At 47.5% G+C, this 17500-nt stretch overlaps 1 protein-coding gene across 1 annotated transcript in view; it reads left to right on the forward strand.

Annotated features, from left to right (window-relative positions):
- Positions 1–17500, forward strand: part of Csmd2 (CUB and Sushi multiple domains 2) — a 575103-nt gene that overhangs the window by 209407 nt on the left and 348196 nt on the right. The window contains exon 4 of the mRNA XM_029476560.1: positions 8730–8924. Within this exon, the coding sequence (XP_029332420.1) occupies positions 8730–8924 (195 nt within the window). The remainder of the gene's footprint in view (positions 1–8729; positions 8925–17500) is intronic.

Consider the following 17500-nt stretch of genomic DNA (forward strand, 5'->3'; position numbering starts at 1 on the left):
GAAAGAAAGAAAGAAAGAAAGAAAGAAAGAAAGAAAGAAAGAAAGAAAGGAAGGAAGGAAGGAAGGAAGGAAGGAAGGAAGGAAGGAAGGAAGGAAGAAGAGAGGAAGAAAGAGAAAGGAAGAGGGAAGGGGAGAGGAGGGCCACAGAAGGCATCAGAACAGAATCCCCTTGCTTTCTCACCCTGTGGCCTCCACTCCATCACCTCTAATTCTCTAGAGACAGCATCACCAAGAGAACATCCCAGGTCCCAGAACAGAGCCGCCCAATGGAACGAGGGACAACCAGTGACATTCAAATTTCAGATAAACACAGATGAGATTTTTAGCATAGATAAAAACCTTGCACTATTTGAGCCATGCACATGCTGAACACAATTTGGCCTTTGGAATGCAAACCCACCTGGCAAGTGTAACCAGGGGGGTATGGCTTCCTAGACATCAAAGATTTTGACCTTTAGAAGAGCTGGGATGGTTTCTAGGGGGAGGGATAAAGACAATGAGGACAATGAGGAAGGAAGGAGTCAGGTGGGCTCAGAAGAGGGTACCATGGGACTGGCAAAGCAGACAGAGAATGGGAGCCCAGAGCATCCTGCGCTGGACTGTGTAGAGTGAGGTAAGGAGGGTTTCCATGGGAGACACCTCTTCCTCCTGGGCACTCTACCCTAGGGAAGCCAAACTTTCATCATTCAACTTTCCTTCCCCCGCATCCTAATCCTGGGGACCGTTAAGTCTGTGTAGGCATAATCCTCACAAAGGACCAGGCTAGATGGGGTCGAGTTGCAAAATAACGCTCAACGTAAAGCCAAATAACACATGGGTACTTTGGTTCTAGCTTAAGCAATTGCAGGATGAAGCTGTGATGGCTTGTACTGACTGTCAACCTGACAGGCTCTAGAATTATCTGTGCATGTCTGCAAGGGACCTAGGACAGGAAGATTCACCCTGAATATGGGTGGTTCTATTCCATGGGTTCAGGTCCCAGAGTGAATAAAAACGGGAAACTGTGTAACACCAGCATCCATTACTCTGTGTTTCCTGGCCAGACATAGTGTAGCCAGACACTGTGCCTTCTGCCTCGACAGATCCTTTCTTCCTTGATTCTTTCTCCAGGGATGTGGTTACAGTGATGATAAATGTAACTAATACTGTATCTCAGGCATGCTTCCCAAAGGGTTTGTGGGGCCTGTGGGGCTCAGTGGTAGAGTGTACTTGCCTAGTGTGAACAAGGCCCTGGCTTCAATCCCAGGACCAAACACACCACGTGCGAATTATATACAGCAGAGGTTGAGGGGAAAAAAAAATCCCATGGGGAAACACACAGCAGGTTAGACATTGTGGGAACAGACATGGAAACTTGCTCCTTTCAAGGAAAGCAGCGCCTGCTCCGTGTCTGCGATCTTGGATCAAGTCTCTTCAGCTTGGCTTGATCTACAATCGCTCTTCCTGTCCTCACTCTCAGTATCACCTGTCACCCTCTGCTCTGTTCTCTGGGTGCTTGTGGTGGGAAGCTGGGTCCAGGAGAAGGCCCACACAGCTCCCTTGTGTCAGTCAGCAGTAGCCATGACCTTTCAGCTCCCTGTTGCATGCTCCAGGTTCATCTGATAATTGTATATATGCATATATCTATATAGATACATAGACACATAGATGAATAGATAGATAGATGATAGATAGATAGATAGATGATAGATAGATAGATAGATAGATACATAGATACATAGATAGATACATAGATAGATACATAGATACATAGATAGATACATAGATACATAGATAGATACATAGATAGATACATAGATAGATACATAGATACATAGATAGAGAAGGGTTTTTATTAGGTTGGTTTCCAGACTGAGGTCTGGGTAGTCCAACAATGGCTGTCTCTCATTCAGAAGGCCAAGAATAGGGAAGTTCTTCAGTCTACTCCACTTGATGTATCAGCAGTCTCAATTGGGTGCTAAATTCCTGAGGAATTCTTAGAGAACTCCTGGTCTCCTGGCTATGTTAGAATCCTGAAGAAGTAGCTTCTGATCCCAGTGAAGGGAAGCCTCAGCAACAGAATAGATGTTGTCAACAAAAATGAGGGCAAGCATGCAAACAAACAAACAAAACAACCCAGAAGGCTTCCTTCCTCCATGTCATTTATGTCGGCAAAGTTGGGGTGTGTCTTTTCACCTCAAATGATCCAATAAAAATAACCCCTCATAGATGTGTTCAGCTTGGGTTTTAGTTAATTCCAGATATAGTAACATCGACAGTCAAGATGAGCTGTTACAGACACCAAGGATAGCAGTTGGTGTTTCATAGAGAAAGTGGTACTTAACTGGCCTTTTGATGCATGAATATGTGTTTGCTAGAAGGACAGTTGGAGAGAAGAAGAAGGTGCTCAGGGTACCTGTGCTTCCGAATAGTGATGGTGGTGGGAACAAGATGAGGATGAAGGAAGAAGGCAGAGAGGTCTACAGGGGTCAGATCACAGATGGAACCTCAGCTTGGATTTATCCTCAGAGCAAGAAAAGGTCTTCAAAGAACCCTTTCATCTCTTTCCCTTAATTCCTTGTTAATCTGCCAAACCATTAATTATTCTCTAATGAGTCATTGGGAGGTCTCAGGGCCTGCCTTTGCTGGCGCATCTTGGAGGGATACTCTATGGTACTCTCTTGGGTACTAATCAGGACAATATCAGAAGCAGGGGACCTGGTAGTGGGAAGAGTTGGTCCCGCAGATCCAGGTGAGAATGGTAAATCTTCACCTGAGGGAGGAATCGTGGGTCTGATGTGATGTTAAGAGAATAGGGCGTGGCAGAGAAGAAGCCAGGCAACTCCTTTGGGAAGGAAAGGGCCTGGGTCTGCACAGGCCTGAGCATAGAGATTCCCGCAAGCCAGAAAATTAAGGGAAGCTGGTTGTCATAGCTTGCTGTCAACCTCAGCCTCTTGCTATCTCCTGGAATTGAAGTTAGAGTTCCAGAGCTTTGGGATTCAGTGCTGGCATCAGGTTTTATAAGATTCAGAAACCTCTGACCCTGGTGCCAAGGATGGTAAAAATCACCAGCCTGAGTCACAGGGCCAGGCTCAAGGTGGAGGGCTCGTGTGTGACGAGTGTCAGGGGGAGCTGGACAGGAGAGGGCCGCTTATTTGTGGGGTCTTTGGCGCCTCTTGTCTTGGTGTATTTGACAAGATCAAGCTCTAGGTCCATCTGCCAGGTTGCCACACTTGTTCTTCCTGAGAGTGCAGTGTGAGTCCCTGGTCTACAGCTTGTCGGGTGTTCATACAGAACAGTCAGCACAGGAACAGCCCAGTATAGGTGTAAGAGATGTGGGTTTGGTGGCTAGGCACTGGTAGGCACAACCTTCCACCTTGCTTTTTGACCTGCCTTGACTCAGCACGCCATCTTCCCTGGTAACCATGTGTATCTCAACAAGTCATCACCATGCCTCTGTCCATAGGTGGGTAGGAGGACTGGGTAATCTCATCAGGCTGGTTATTAATGTTTTGTTAGAATTATTACCCACCAAGTATTATTCTATGAAACTACAGTCGAAACAACAAAAAAAGACCACCAATTGCCATTCTCATGGGCTATGGCTTGTAGTAAGGTAACACTGTAAATCAGTGTGACCACCAAATTGACCATCTAGCAGATGGTACCACATCCTTGATGTGAAGTCTACATAATCATATTAAATTATATGTGAAAATATGTTAGTTTTGGGAATGGCAGTGCACACCTGTAATTCTAGCACTTTTGAAGGTAAAGGCAGAGGGGATCAGGAATTCATGGCCATCCTTGGTGTCATGTTGAATTTGAGGCCAGCTTGGGCTACATCAGACTCTGTCTCAAAAAGATGCAAAGGAAAGGAGAAAGGGAGGGAGGGAAGAAGGAAGGAGGGAAGGAAGGAAGGAAGGAAGGAAGGAAGGAAGGAAAATACCATATGCAGCGAGTTATATTCACAAGTCCAAGAGCTACAAATGGCAGATGTTGTGAAGGTGAAGAACATCGCAGGTAAGGCAGAAGGGCCTGGCATCAGGATCAGAGATCCTCCATCTGGCACCCCAGCCCTTAGCTCTCCCTGGCCAGATGCAAACTCACCACAGCCACAGTTTCCTCTCTTCGCACGCTGGTGGCTACAGGAAGACAAGCTTCTTTGCCCCAAATTTTTCCCAGCTTTCCTACCTCTTTAAGTCAGTCTCATGGCCGTGAGGACTGGTCTAGTTACTTGATGGTAGCTAAGACATCAAGACATATAGAGGATGTTCCTGGATAGCATGAGGGACTCTTCCTTAGATGATGAGAGCCCAAGCCTCAAATTAAAAATAAAACCTGGCATGATGTACTTCTACCTGAATTGCAACCACAGTGGAGAGCCATTGTCTTATAATCACAGAGAATATTACGTTGATTGGCAAGAGCTGGGCTTTGTTAGAGGGCACAATTCCCCACTACTAATCTACAACAGAACAGTTCAATGCCAAGCTTTAATAATACCGTTCTGGGCTATGTTAGATGTAAATAGCCCACTCGTGGTTTTGTAAGCAATCAAAGGGAAGTTTTATAGACAGGAGAGCAAGATCAACTATAATATCTATGCCGAAAAAAAATTAAAAAAAAAAAACTCACAGGGAACTCAACAACATTGGCAAAAGAAAAACCAAACAAAAACAAGGACCCTAAGAACTTGTGCCTTAGAAAGACTTCTTTGCAGCGCATCTCTAATCTGTGCTTGTCCAAAGACCATCATTGGACACACACACAGAAAGATTATACTTTAGACATTACCCTTGATATTATTTAGTGACAAATGTGTAGGACAATAATTTTTTAAAAAAGTATTAAATGAGGGCTCTCAGGTGGTCACCTCTAACTTCTAAAGAAGTCTCTGACCCTGGAGGATTAAGGAGAAAGGAAATCATGTGGAGGCATCCTACCTCTCAACAGAGCCAGAAAAGAGCCTGGGTTCGAAACCAGGCTCTTCCATTGCTAGCTGCATGTCCTTGGCCAAGCAAGCTGCTTCTGCTCTCTGCCTTAGCACTGTCATCTGTGAAGCGAAGACAACCCACAGTAGTCTACAGACACCTTTGCTACAATAAGTAAACTTGTTTCCCAGGCCCAGAAGCCTACCGAGTACTCAGTGGGTATTGGAAATAAAATTTTAACCTCCATAGCAGCCCTACTGTGTGTTGAATTATCTCCCACAATCTGTCAAAGACTTAGGCCCCAGGACCTGTCAAATGTGACCTTTGGAAATGGTCTTTGCAGAAGATGACTTCGTGTTGTGGTCACAAGGGTGTATCTTGCTTAGTAGAGGACACGGAGGTGTAGCAGGAGGACCTCAGATGAGCAGCAGAGACAACTAGGGGGATGCATCTGTCCACTAAGAATCCTAGAGTTTGCCAGCAGTCAGAAAAAGTGGGAGGAGGGAAGGAAATTTAATGCAACCCAACCCCTATCCCTGCCAAGCTTTCTCCTGTGACCTTCTGGCCTCTAGAACTACCCGCTAAAGACAAGGATAGAGTGTAGTTGCTAGTACTCATTTGGTGTTACTTTGTAACATCATCATCAGCCCTACCAGCTAGCAAGGCCGTTAGAGAAGAAAAACTGCCTGGTCTCCAAACAAAGAATGGAGACCCAGAGAGGCATGCGGTGAAGTTTGCATCTCTGCATCCTGCCAAAGATGTGAGGAGCTGGATACGAACCCAGCCCTCGCTGAGCCCCAAGACAGCTCATTCTTCCTACACCGTGTGACCTCTTTGGATCAGAGATTGGCATTTATAAAGGTGACATGAGGAGTGAGCCCCACTCATTACAGCTGGGTCCCAGTTGAGACCCATTTCAGAGTGGTCTGATTATGAACAGCTCATTAAGTAAGGAACGGTAAGCATTTGAGAGTGACTTTTTTAAAAAGAATCAACTTTTATTTATAGTGACGTTCCAGTCATTAATTTCAAAGGAAGAAAGCCCAAAGCAGAAGCAGGTTCATTAAAAATTTGACATTAGTAATTTAATTAAATTGGGTCTTTGCGTCTTGTTGCGGAAAATGAAACGTTAGTTCTACACCAGTTCTCAGCCGGTTTCCCGTCAGTTCCTTCCCCTCACGTTAGATTGCTTGCTTCTCTAAATGTTTACCTGGCTCCCTCTACACCCAGTACTTACACACACACACACACACACACACACACACACACACCATATTGCCTGTGCTGTAAGCCAGCAGCAGGACACCGTGAGAAAGATTCGGTGAATTAGGAGTAGGGGATGACGGGAAATGCAACTGAGCCAAAAGCAGGGCAACTTGGGAAAAGTTGGGAAAACAGGCAGTAAGGGACGATGGGAAGTGCTCAGTGAACCAGCAATGTGGTGGTCATAGGAAATACAGCTGAGCCAGCAGCAGGGAATTCTGGGAAATGTTCAGCAAATCACCTGTCGAGGGTCATGGGAAGTGTAACTGAGCCCACTTGGAGAGTCATAGGAAACCAAAAATGGGTCAGCAGTGGGGAATCATGGGAAAACGGAGTGAGCAGCAAAGGACTGTGGGAAACATCCAGTGAGCTACCGCAGAGGACTGTGGGAAACATCTAGTGAGCCAGCAAGAGCCGATCATGGGAAATGAGTGAGCTGCAGCAGAGGCTCATGGGAAATGGTAACCAGGGCGAACTGAGAGTACTTGTAGCAGAAGCAGATTCTTGTGCCTGGGGTCATCTCACCTGTCAGGCAGGGGTAGAGAATGAAGTAGGAAGAACTCTTGGATCCTTAAAATTATTCCAAAGCAAGCCCCTAAGGATGGAGACCTACCTAGATGGGTATTCCAAATGGTGAGTACAGTAGGCCCACAATAAATGTTGGTTGCAAAAAAAAAAAAAAAATGAATTGATACATGAATGGCTTAAGTAACTAATTAGCCCACGATTATGCCCTATGAAGTACCAGGCACTGTTAGTCTTCAGGATACACATGTGAGCCAACCCCACACACTGTCTTCCTGATCCTGAAACTCAGTAGGATGAAAATGTGGTACGTGTAGCTTTTATCAGTATCACACACATACCCACCCCTGACAATCACTGGATGTGTGAGGAAGATAAGACTCAAAAGCCTTATGTGACTCTAAGTCGGGCAGGAGACAGACAGAGCACCTGGCCTTAGACCCAGACTAGAATGGCTCCAAAACCTGCCATTTCCCTCTTCATGGAGCTGTGCCCTTGTAGAAAGGGGGGGGGGGGAACAAGGGTTAGGGGGGGTGAACTTAGAGAAAGCTGTCTTATAGATGACAGAGAACCTTGGGTCTGGCGGAGAGGGGCTAGAAGGCAGGCACCAGCAGCAATGTGGACAGGAAGAGGATGCCGTAAAGGCTTTAGAGAGGCCAGGGGATACAGCCTACACTTCATTTTCCTCCTAGTTGGCCTCTTCAAGACCCCTGAGCCATATGTTATCTTTCTAGAACCTTAGTGTATTTGTTTTGTCTGTCTGAAACATCTTTGACCTTGATAATTCTTGCTCATCTCTGCGTTCTGCATAGGTGTGACCTTTTTAGGAAGTCACCCAAGGCCCTCCCTACCAGGTCCATTTCCCAATATTCCAGGTGTAGGCCATCTTTAATGGAGCCCCTACCTCTCAGGGGTTGAATGTTTGATTCACTTGCACTCATGTGTGTGCCAGGCTCTGTCATAAGCCCCTTGAGAACCCAAGGTTGTTTAAATAGTTACCAGGTGCTGTGATTTCCATTTACCAGTGAGTGACAGAGCAGCTAAGAGACGTTGTCTCAGCTCCAGGGAGGTTCTGGAGTCTGTGCTCTTCCCATTTTTCTGCTACAGACTTCTCAGGGATGACATTATAACTATTGCTGGCAAACGGACAGAGGGGAGGCTGGAGATTCACAGAGAACTGAACAGTGATCCTGTCCGGCTGACATTTCCGGTCAGGCTCTGCAGTGCTCTCCTGCGGTGGTGGGAAGGGTAGCCTTTGGAGGTCAGGCATTTTCCAACCATGAGAGGGGAAGCTGGGACAGGAGGAAACAGGGGACACGTGGCCACACAAGTGCTGCCTCCTCCCTCCAAGGCTGACAGGTCATGATGCTCTTGCACTCTCGACGAGGCCATTTGCTCCTGATAATGACAGTACACACGCAAGGGCTCTGATTGCTTGGGCTCCAGTTACATACTGTACAGCATGTTCCCAGCTTCCAGTCGCCACTCTACACAGCCGCCTGATGAGAACCCAAGAATTTAAGTTTGTCTCCTTTCCTTTCCACTTAGCCCAGCTTCCCCTTTAACTCCCTGCACCTGCTCTTAGATGCCTCTGCTGTTAGACAGGGTGGCAGTCACAAAAGAAAGGATAGTGGGTTCATAGAGGGATGAGCAAGTGCCCCTAAATGTACTCTTTGACTCTAGTGTGAGTTTTTAATCAAGGCAGCCATGCCCAAGAAGTTAGTGTACCCCAGGGGGGAGGGGTGTCCCTTCTCTAGTTACGAGGATGGATAGAACTAACACCCAGGGCTACATATGAACAAGCAGATCACCTGGATATTCAGTGAAAATCCTCAACCTCTGACCTCTGGGAAGCAACCTATTCTCTGGTGATCAGCAGCTGAGAAAGGAGAGCCAGTCAGTAGTGGCCAGCTACATTCAGAAAAGAAATGAGACTTAGGCAGGTAGCCTGGCTCAAGGGCAGTTGCTAAGCCCTAGGATGTATAGGCTCAAGCCCAGCTCACCAGCTACATCCCCCTCTCTTCACAGTTCTCCCGAGTCACACTTGTGGGAACCCAGGGAGGCTGCCCAATGGTATCCAGCAAGGCTCCACCTTCAACCTGGGCGACAAGGTCCGCTACAGCTGCAACCCCGGCTTCTTCCTGGAGGGCCACGCGGTGCTCACCTGCCATGCCAGCTCCGAGAACAGTGCCACGTGGGACTTCCCTTTGCCTTCCTGCAGAGGTAGGTGACTAAAAGGGCCTGAAAGGACCTGGTGGCAGCTGGGAAGGAGGCCCACACTTCTAGTGGGATCTGTCTATGGGTAGAGTTACATCTAGTGAGACTTGGATTCTCTTTCATGGGAATCTCAAATCCAGGAATACTGAAGGTCCCCTTGGGTTCCCAGGGTCCCCAGACCCACCTGACTTCCTAGTTCTTAGATCTACAATCCTCAGGTTGTTCTCACATTAAGAAATCCAGTCCAACTTTGTGCCCTGCTTACTGGCTCCATCTCAGAAGAGCATACTCCCATCTTGTTATAACCATCACTGTTAGACGCTCATCCATGGCACTCCCCCAGGAGATTGCTAATAGCCCCGTGCTGGCATTCTTCCTTTTTTCACCTATAAATTCAACTTTTTTCCCCAGTTCCAAGCAAGTCAAGACATTGTTCATCCTACTGTTCCTTATTGTCTCTCCCCACTCATCATAGTCAAATAAGTGTCAATCATTCCTATTTGATAATAAATATTTGTGATCTTCTTTTTTTGTTTTGTTTTTGTTTTTGGTTTTGTTTTGGTTTTGTTTTGGTTTTTGTTTGTTTTGTTTTGTTTTTTTTCAAGACAGGGTTTCTCTGTATAGCCCTGGCTGTCCTGGAACTCACTCTGTAGGCCAGGCTGGCCTCAAACTCAGAAATCCGCCTGCCTCTGCCTCCCAAGTGCTAGGATTAAAGGCATGCACCACCACCATCCCACATGATCTTCTTTTTAAGAGCTTAGAAAATACAGGAAAAGAAAATAGGGGGGAACCAAACAAACTATATACATTTTAACCATGGTGTTTGCGCAATTTGTGGTGGTTTGAATATGCTTGGCCCAGGGAGTAGCACTATAGGAGGGGAGGCCTTATTGAAGCAGGTGTGGCCTTGTTAGAGGAAGTTTGCTACTGTGGGGGTGGGAAATGAGACCCTCCTTCTAACCCCATGGGAGTAAGTCTTCTCCTAGCAGCCCTCGGATGAAGATGTAGAACTCTCAGCTCCTCATGTACCATGCCTGCCTGGACGCTGCCATGCTCCTGCCTTGATAATAATGGACTAAATCTCTGAATTTGTAAACCAGCTCCAATTAAATGTTGTCCTTTTAAGAGTTGCCTTGGGTGCCGGGCATGGTGGTGCATGCCTTTAATCCAAGCACTCGGGAGGCAGAGGCAGGTGGATTTCTGAGTTCGAGGCCAGTCTGGTCTACAGAGTGAGTTCCAAGTCAGCCAGGGCTATACAGAGAAACCCTGTCTCGAGAAAACCAAAAAAAAAAAAAAAAAAAGAGTTGCCTTGGTCATGGTGTCTGTTCCCAGCAGTAAAACCTTAGCTAAGACAGCATTGCATTATTATTGTGTTCATTGCTGTAACAAAATACCTGACAAAAGCAACCTACATAAGCAAGGCTTATTTTGACTACCAGTCCAAGGCAGATACAATGTATCATGGTGAGGAGGCCATGCTGTCAGGAGTATGAGATGGCTCATTGTGCCTGCAGTCTAAATACAGAGAGAGAAAGAGAGAGAGAGAAATGTTGGTCTTTTAGCTTTTTAATCAGTCCAGGACCCCAGGCAGTGGGATGCTGCTACTCAAATTCAAGAAGGGTTTCCCTGCTTGATTAAATGTCTCTGGAAATGCCCTCAGAGACATGTCCAGAGGTGTGTCTCCTAGGGGACTCCAAAGTGCAGCAAGGTGTCAATCAAAATCCACTGTCACACCTTCTCATCATCTGCCCTTGCATGCTAGATCTGTTCCTAGATTAAAGTATATACCTGGGTTGGCATTATTCTGCCTGTAGATGAGTTTTAGTTCCTCTAAAGAACTACTGTCTTAGCTTGCTTCCTGTTGCTATGATAAAAACATCTTTACCAAAAGCAACTTGGAGAAGAATTTTTCTTTTTTAATTTGGCTTATAGTTATAGCCCATTACCAGAGAAAGGAACGGCAGGAACGAAGCAGGGGCCCGTAGAGGAATGCTGCTTACTGACTTTCTCTCCATGGCTTCCTCAGGCTACCTGGTTTCTTATACCACCTAGTCCAACCTGCTCAGGAGTGGCATCTCCCATAGCAAGCTACCTCCTGCCCCTGCCACATCAACCATCTATCAAGAAAATGCCTTACAGACTTGCATACAGGAAATCTCATGGAGGCATTTTCTAGATAACTCTATCTTGTGTCAAACTGACAAGAAAATAAAAACAACAACAAAAAAGAGAACCACAGCTACCATGGCCACTATTGGGTACCCCACCCGTGCCCCAACTTCAGCTCCTAAAAGTACTGCCAGGTTTGCTACCCATTCTGTGCTCATGGCTTCTTCGATGCTGGCTAGCCCTACGCACTGTCCCCACGGATATTACCCCAGTCAATGGAAATTGTTCTGGCCTTTAGACTGCCTGACTTCCCAATGGCCTTTTGCACTACTGATCAATGTTGTTTTTAAAACAAAAATCTCATTCATTCAATTTTACCGATGATGACTCAGGAGCCAGACACTGTGTGGTAAACACCGCCTCAGAAAGGCAGAGAAAGCTCGCAACAGCTGACCTTCCTACTCCACCAATGTCACAGGAGGAAAGGGACCTTTCTCCTTCTCCATGATGTCTTAAATATCCTTCTCCTCAATGTCCCTTCCTTTCTGTTTACTTGTGCTCACTCACTGTCAGCTGACTTCTTGCTCTGTCCCTTGACCTAGGGTTGACTTTATTTAGCTCCTGGGTTGAAGGTGTATGTGCTAGGGCTGAGCCACACCACAACAAGATTTTTCTGGTTCACAGTCTTACAGTTTCACAATGTGATCAAATATCCTGTAACAAAGCAGTCGCTTCCCCCTAAGCCCTCATCTTCAAATCTCATAGAAGCGGAACACACAGGTGCTTGTGTGGGAGAGCCATTGGCAGCTGAGACATGTCTGCAGGTAGTTCTTCTGACTCAAGTTTGAATTTCATCTCGGATGAATCTTTCTTCTCAAAAGACTAGCTCCAAGGCCAAGTCGCTCTCGCCTGCCTCCATCTGCACAGTATATTCTCAGCAGCAGGGATGAAAATTACCTGGCACACATACCTATTCCCTTCTCCTTGCTCATGTGACAAGGCATCATCAATTGATCCCAGCATCTTCGCCTGCGGGATGAAGTCCATTTTCCAGAAGACACACCACCCATCAAGCCTAGTTGGCACTGCCTCATGTCTCTTTATCTCTTTATTCCTCCAAGAGAATTGGCCTCACCCATACTAGCCTTCCATGATAGAGCAGGAGGAGACTAGAGCTGTTGCCCCCACCTTTTCATGTCCTATATCTTGCTCAGGATCCACCTCTTTTTAGGAGGTTAGCATCAGGAAGGACCAAGCTGGTTGGGTCTGACCTTAGATCCCTCACAATAGGCGTGGGGCCCTGTGTGGCCTGATTCCATGTACACCTCCCCTTTTTTGTACTATCCCCTATCCATACCCTGACCTGGGGATGTCACCTTTAACATACCCATCTTCTGAAGGACATGTCAGAATTGTGACATGATATTAGAACCAGAAATGGAGGAATAGATGAAATCTAGTCATTGTAATCCAGGAAACAGAGTCCTTTCTTAAACACCACAGACATTACCTGCTTTGGTCCAAGACAGAAATTAATACAAATATAATCCAAGTCTCATCCACAGAGCCCATATCCAACCTGGTAATGCAGAATTCCTCTGTCCATACCTTCTAAAAATTTTCCTCAACTTCCTCTTGCCTAACTTCCAGTCCTGGTTCTACTCTGGTAACTATGTTAGGAACTGGGAACATTTTCTGGACCCTCTTACCGCATTAAAACCAAACCCTCTACAACTCAATGAACAGAATCCCAGAGACCTTTTCAGGACCACATTATTCACCGGAGGGTATGTCCATGCCAGACTTAAATCTCTGCTCAACAGATAAGCTACCACAAACACGTGGCTGTTCCTGAGGCTTGAGGCCTGGCCTTTCTGGTTCTTCCCTCTGCTCTCCCTTGGTCACTGCAGCTGCTCCTAAAAGACACAGGATGTCAGCCATCTCTTCTTTCTCCAGTCCCTTCTGTCTTGGTCTTGCTTCAAGTCTTCAGTTCACTTTGTAAGCACTTAAAAACCTAGTTCCCTCTTAAATTTGTATTTCCTAATACTCCCCTCTACCCTAAGGTATAGAAAGACCTTTTCCTAACCAAAGAGAACTCCCTCTTTCAAAGAAACTGGAGCTGGCTGCTACAATGTCCTTTGCAAACCCCAGTGAACAGAGACAAATGATCTGGTCCCCACCATCCAGTGTCCATGTGTCCTGACATTGGAGCAGTGTTTGCCTGCTGACTGCAGCCACACCACATCTGTGGTCCATGAGTGTGACATGTGTAGGATGCTCTCCTAGCATCTAAGCATCCTGCAGCTTTCCACTTGGTCCCCATTCTTCTGTTCTTTCAGACTTCCCTCCTGGAAGTTCCCCATGTCTCTCCAAATCTCTTATCTTTGGTATGATGGCCTGCTCCAAGCTCCATCCCAGATGGAAATGACACCTCCACTATAGCCCTCCTTGGATGTGTATCACACCCTGTTTATCCAAGCTCTGTTTTCCCCAAACCCACCCCTCTGGTTGACTCCTGCAGTTTTATGAAGCATCACCACCCATGGTGGCCATGGTGAGCCACCCATAGTCCCGGCTCTATTCCTTTGGTCTTCTGCTACAGACTGGGCCTTCAAAACTTCAGGTGTTCCTTTGCAGACTGCCCCCCTACCAGAGCCACATCCCACCTCATCCTTCCTCTACCGGAACAGAAGGCACAGGTCTCACCGAGTCCCCCATTGCTTAGCCTCAGCCCTGGAACTCTTTCTTACTAACTTTGACAACATTTGTTTCTTTAACATGGAGCAAAGGACATTTCTAGAAAAAAAATGTCCCCTGCTCTTCATCCTCTAAAGTAGCTCCCACGTGAGCCAAGGAAGAGTGACTCCATCTGCACACAGAAGGAAACCTTAGGGTAGAATCTCCCTGATGCCCATGGTGCTGTGGCTGAGATGCGGTTACTTCCTTCTCTCAGAGTCTGGGGGTTCCTTCAAACCCACAGATCTCTGCCTCTATTGGTGCATCCTCAGTAGCATAATTGCTCATCAATTGTTCTTCATGCTGTTCTCAGGATGTCAAACCTCCCAGGAGCAAAAATAGTCACTGGTTGCTCAAGCCATGACAGGGACCACAGCTGTGCCGGGGTTCACAGCGGGACCAGCATGGCTGTGTTCACGCTCAGGAAGGACTCTGGGCCTCCCACACAGGTCTCTCCAGGGCTGGTATCAGGAGTAGATCAACCTCCCCACTGGAAAGCTGTCTGCAAGTATTCATTGAATGAGTAGCAACCTGGCTAAGCACTGTTCAGCCCTTAGTGTCCTGCAGGCACACCACCTAAGAGGGAGATTTCTGTGGGACACACAGCCAAAGCTCTAAGCCTGACTCTATCCAGAGTGCCACTGAAATAGGGGTGGGACACAGGATGTAAGTCACAGGACAGACAGAAGGGGGCTATGGAACAACTGGGGTTCCAGGCACAGCAGTCCTGAAGCTGACTCTCAAGGAGCCCTCCTTCTGAGGATCCTGGCCCATCTGGGTTCTGTCCAGGTAGCAGAGAGCAGAAGACGGGGCCTGTGATGTCCCTTGATGTGCCTGCCACTCTGGGCACATTCACAAAGGCAGACGTCCCTTAAGAGACAGGAGCACAGTGGAAACTCTTTGATCCACTACAAGGAAGACCATGTGTGTTACAGCAGCCAGCCTCCAACTCAAAGAGCATCAGCCCAGGATCAAAGGAACCTTTGGGAAGAGGGAGAGAATTCAGAGGCATAAGGGGCCAAAAAGCAGGTGGGGTTCGGGGAGACTGCCTGGAACAAGATGGGTTTGGTCTTGGAGCATCAATACAAGCACTGCTGGCTGCCACCAGACCACTGGGGGATAGGCGTTCTGTCAGCAGAGTCCGGACAACGGGCTTCAAGGATTTGGGCCTCAGTTTGGGGTGTCGCTTATAGGCCTTGCTAGTAAGTGAAGGTTTGAAGTTGACCAGAAAGCTCTTTCTGAAGTGCAGGCCAGAGAGAAATGATGATGGGGAAGTGGAGGGGGCCCAGGACAGGTGCCTGTGTCCTCCAGAATCACAGGGTAGAGTTTGAGGGTGCTTGAGAGCTGGTGATACGGGGTTGCTCCTTCTGCAGCTAACGGGGGCCCAAGCTAGACAAGACTATGTTGTGAGTACTCACTGGCAGGAGTCAGATATCCTGGACAGGAGTGTAGAGAATAGCAGACCCAGAGCCTGTTGTGGCTGTCAATTAAACAGTTTGTGGGTAGCACATATTGTTGTGTGGACAGGGAGTAGTAGCTGAGCCTGGGCTGTGTGGTTGCATCTCCGATAGTTGACTTCCCGTATTCCTGCAGGAATCCTGAGCAACTTCTCTTCCCCGTTTGGCACTGTTCTTCCTGGACCAGGACAAGTCATGACTTGGGGTCTGAAGTCCCATCCCCTGATTCAGGCAGGTCTGCATCTTGTCACTTGTATCAACTTGCAAAGAGGCTCTGGGCCAGCCACTCAGTATCGCTGTGCCCATTTTCCCAGCAGTCATTGGGAGTAATGGCACTACCGAGTTCAAAATGGACTGGGGTTCTGCTTATAGATGCTTCTGGAGGACGGCTTTGTTCCAACTACTACTGTGATTCTCTGCCACAGACACTGCTGGCCAGCAATGATTGACACGCTGGCCTTGCTTTGTCTAATTTAATCCTTAAGCCTAAAGAGGCCACAGTGTTGCCAGTTCCTGTTGTGAAGTAAAGGGGCCAGGCCTGGAGAGGTGAGGTGGGTGGCTTTGTTTCTGGTGATAGTAACTGGTAGAGAAGCTGAGACAGCCCAGGGCTGTGTTCCTGATGCCCATGGTCTTGACCACCGCTGACCCTGTGGGCAAGGATGTTGGCAATCTAGTGACCTCGGCAGGAGACTCACAGTCACAGCAACACACACTGACTGTGGAGTTCCTTCCCCTCGCTGTTGCAGAGTTTGAGGGCTAGGATGCTCTGCATGTTGAGGCAGGAAAGCCTAATTTGTCTGCCTGAGCACAGCTGGATCAAGCGTGGTTCACTGAGACCTGTAAGGCAGAGAAGCAGGTGTGGACTGGGGCAGTTCTGAAACCATAGAGTCCTAGGGTTCCGTTTTCAGTTCTGGCACAGGTAGCTGTGCCTATGGGGCTGTTTTTAACTCAGCCTCAGTTTCCTCATCTGTAACATAGAGGTTATCTTAGTTCCTTCTTCTGTGGCTGTGATATGATACTCTGATTGAAACAACTTAAGGGATAACAGGTTTCTTCCGGCTCATAGTTCCATGATATGGTCAGCCATAGCAGGGAAGCCAGGGTGGCAGGTTCAGGGAAGCCGTGGTGGCAGGTGCAGGGAAGCCAAGGTGGCAGGTGCAGGGAAGTCAAGGCTGATGTTTAAAGCATTCACCATTAAGAAAAGAGATCTGAGTGCTGCTGATGCTGCTGTTTAACTTTCTGTCTCCTTTATACAGTTGAGGATCCCAGTCAGGGAATAGGGCTGCCCACAGTAGGCAGGGTCTTCCCACATCAATGAGCACAGTCAAGAGGATCCTCCCACTTATGCCCAGAGGCCCCATTTCTCAGGTGACTCCTATTTCTATCAAGTTGACAATTGACACTAACCTTCACAGGGGTATCTCAGCTAAGTTTTTCAGTGGCTCGAGGGTTCTCAGTGCTCTGCTGGCCCTTGAGGGACACTCCACAAAGAAGAGCTTCCTAATCCGTCCTGCACTGATCAGGTTGCCATCGCTGTAACTAACACATTATCTTAGTAGGGTTTTTATTGCTTTGAAGAGATGCCTTGACCACAGCCACTCTTACAAAGGCAAACATTTAATTGGGGCTCGGTTACAGTTTCAGAGGTTCGGTCCATTGTCATCATGGCAGGAAGCATGGCAGCAGGCAGGCAGGCATGGGGCTGGAGAAGGAGCTGAGAGTTCTACATCTTGCTTCGCAGGCAGCAGAATGGGACTTTGTTCCACGCTGGGCAGAGTTTGAGACCTCAAAGCCTCCGTCACAGTGACACACTTCCACCAACAAGACCTCACCTTCTGATAGTGCCACTGCCTACAGCCAAGCGTTCAAACACATGAGTCTATGGGGGTCCTACCTACTCTACCCACCTCACAGGTACATGAGAGAAACAAGTAATGAGGCAGAAGGGTTTGCTTTGGCTATGGTTTCGGGAACTCAAGGCCAAGATCAGCTGGTTCCCTCCCTTGCCTTGGCTTCAGAGGAGGCAGAACATCATAGTGGTAGGAATGTGTGGAGGAGGTGGCTTACCACAAACATCAGGAAGCAGGAAAATGGGTTCTCAGGGCAAGACATAGCCTCAAAGGACATACCCCCTACTTCCTCCAACTATGCCCCACCTCCAGAAGTTTCCATCAAATTATGAACCCATCAGTGGGTCAATCCATGGAGAAAGGCAGGGCCCTCAGAACCCTTTCACCTCTTGATTGATGACTGGCTGTCCTCCCTGGGGCCAAGATCAAC

The sequence above is a fragment of the Mus caroli genome, chromosome 4 (assembly GCF_900094665.2).
Source record: "Mus caroli chromosome 4, CAROLI_EIJ_v1.1, whole genome shotgun sequence".
NCBI lineage: Eukaryota > Metazoa > Chordata > Mammalia > Rodentia > Muridae > Mus > Mus caroli.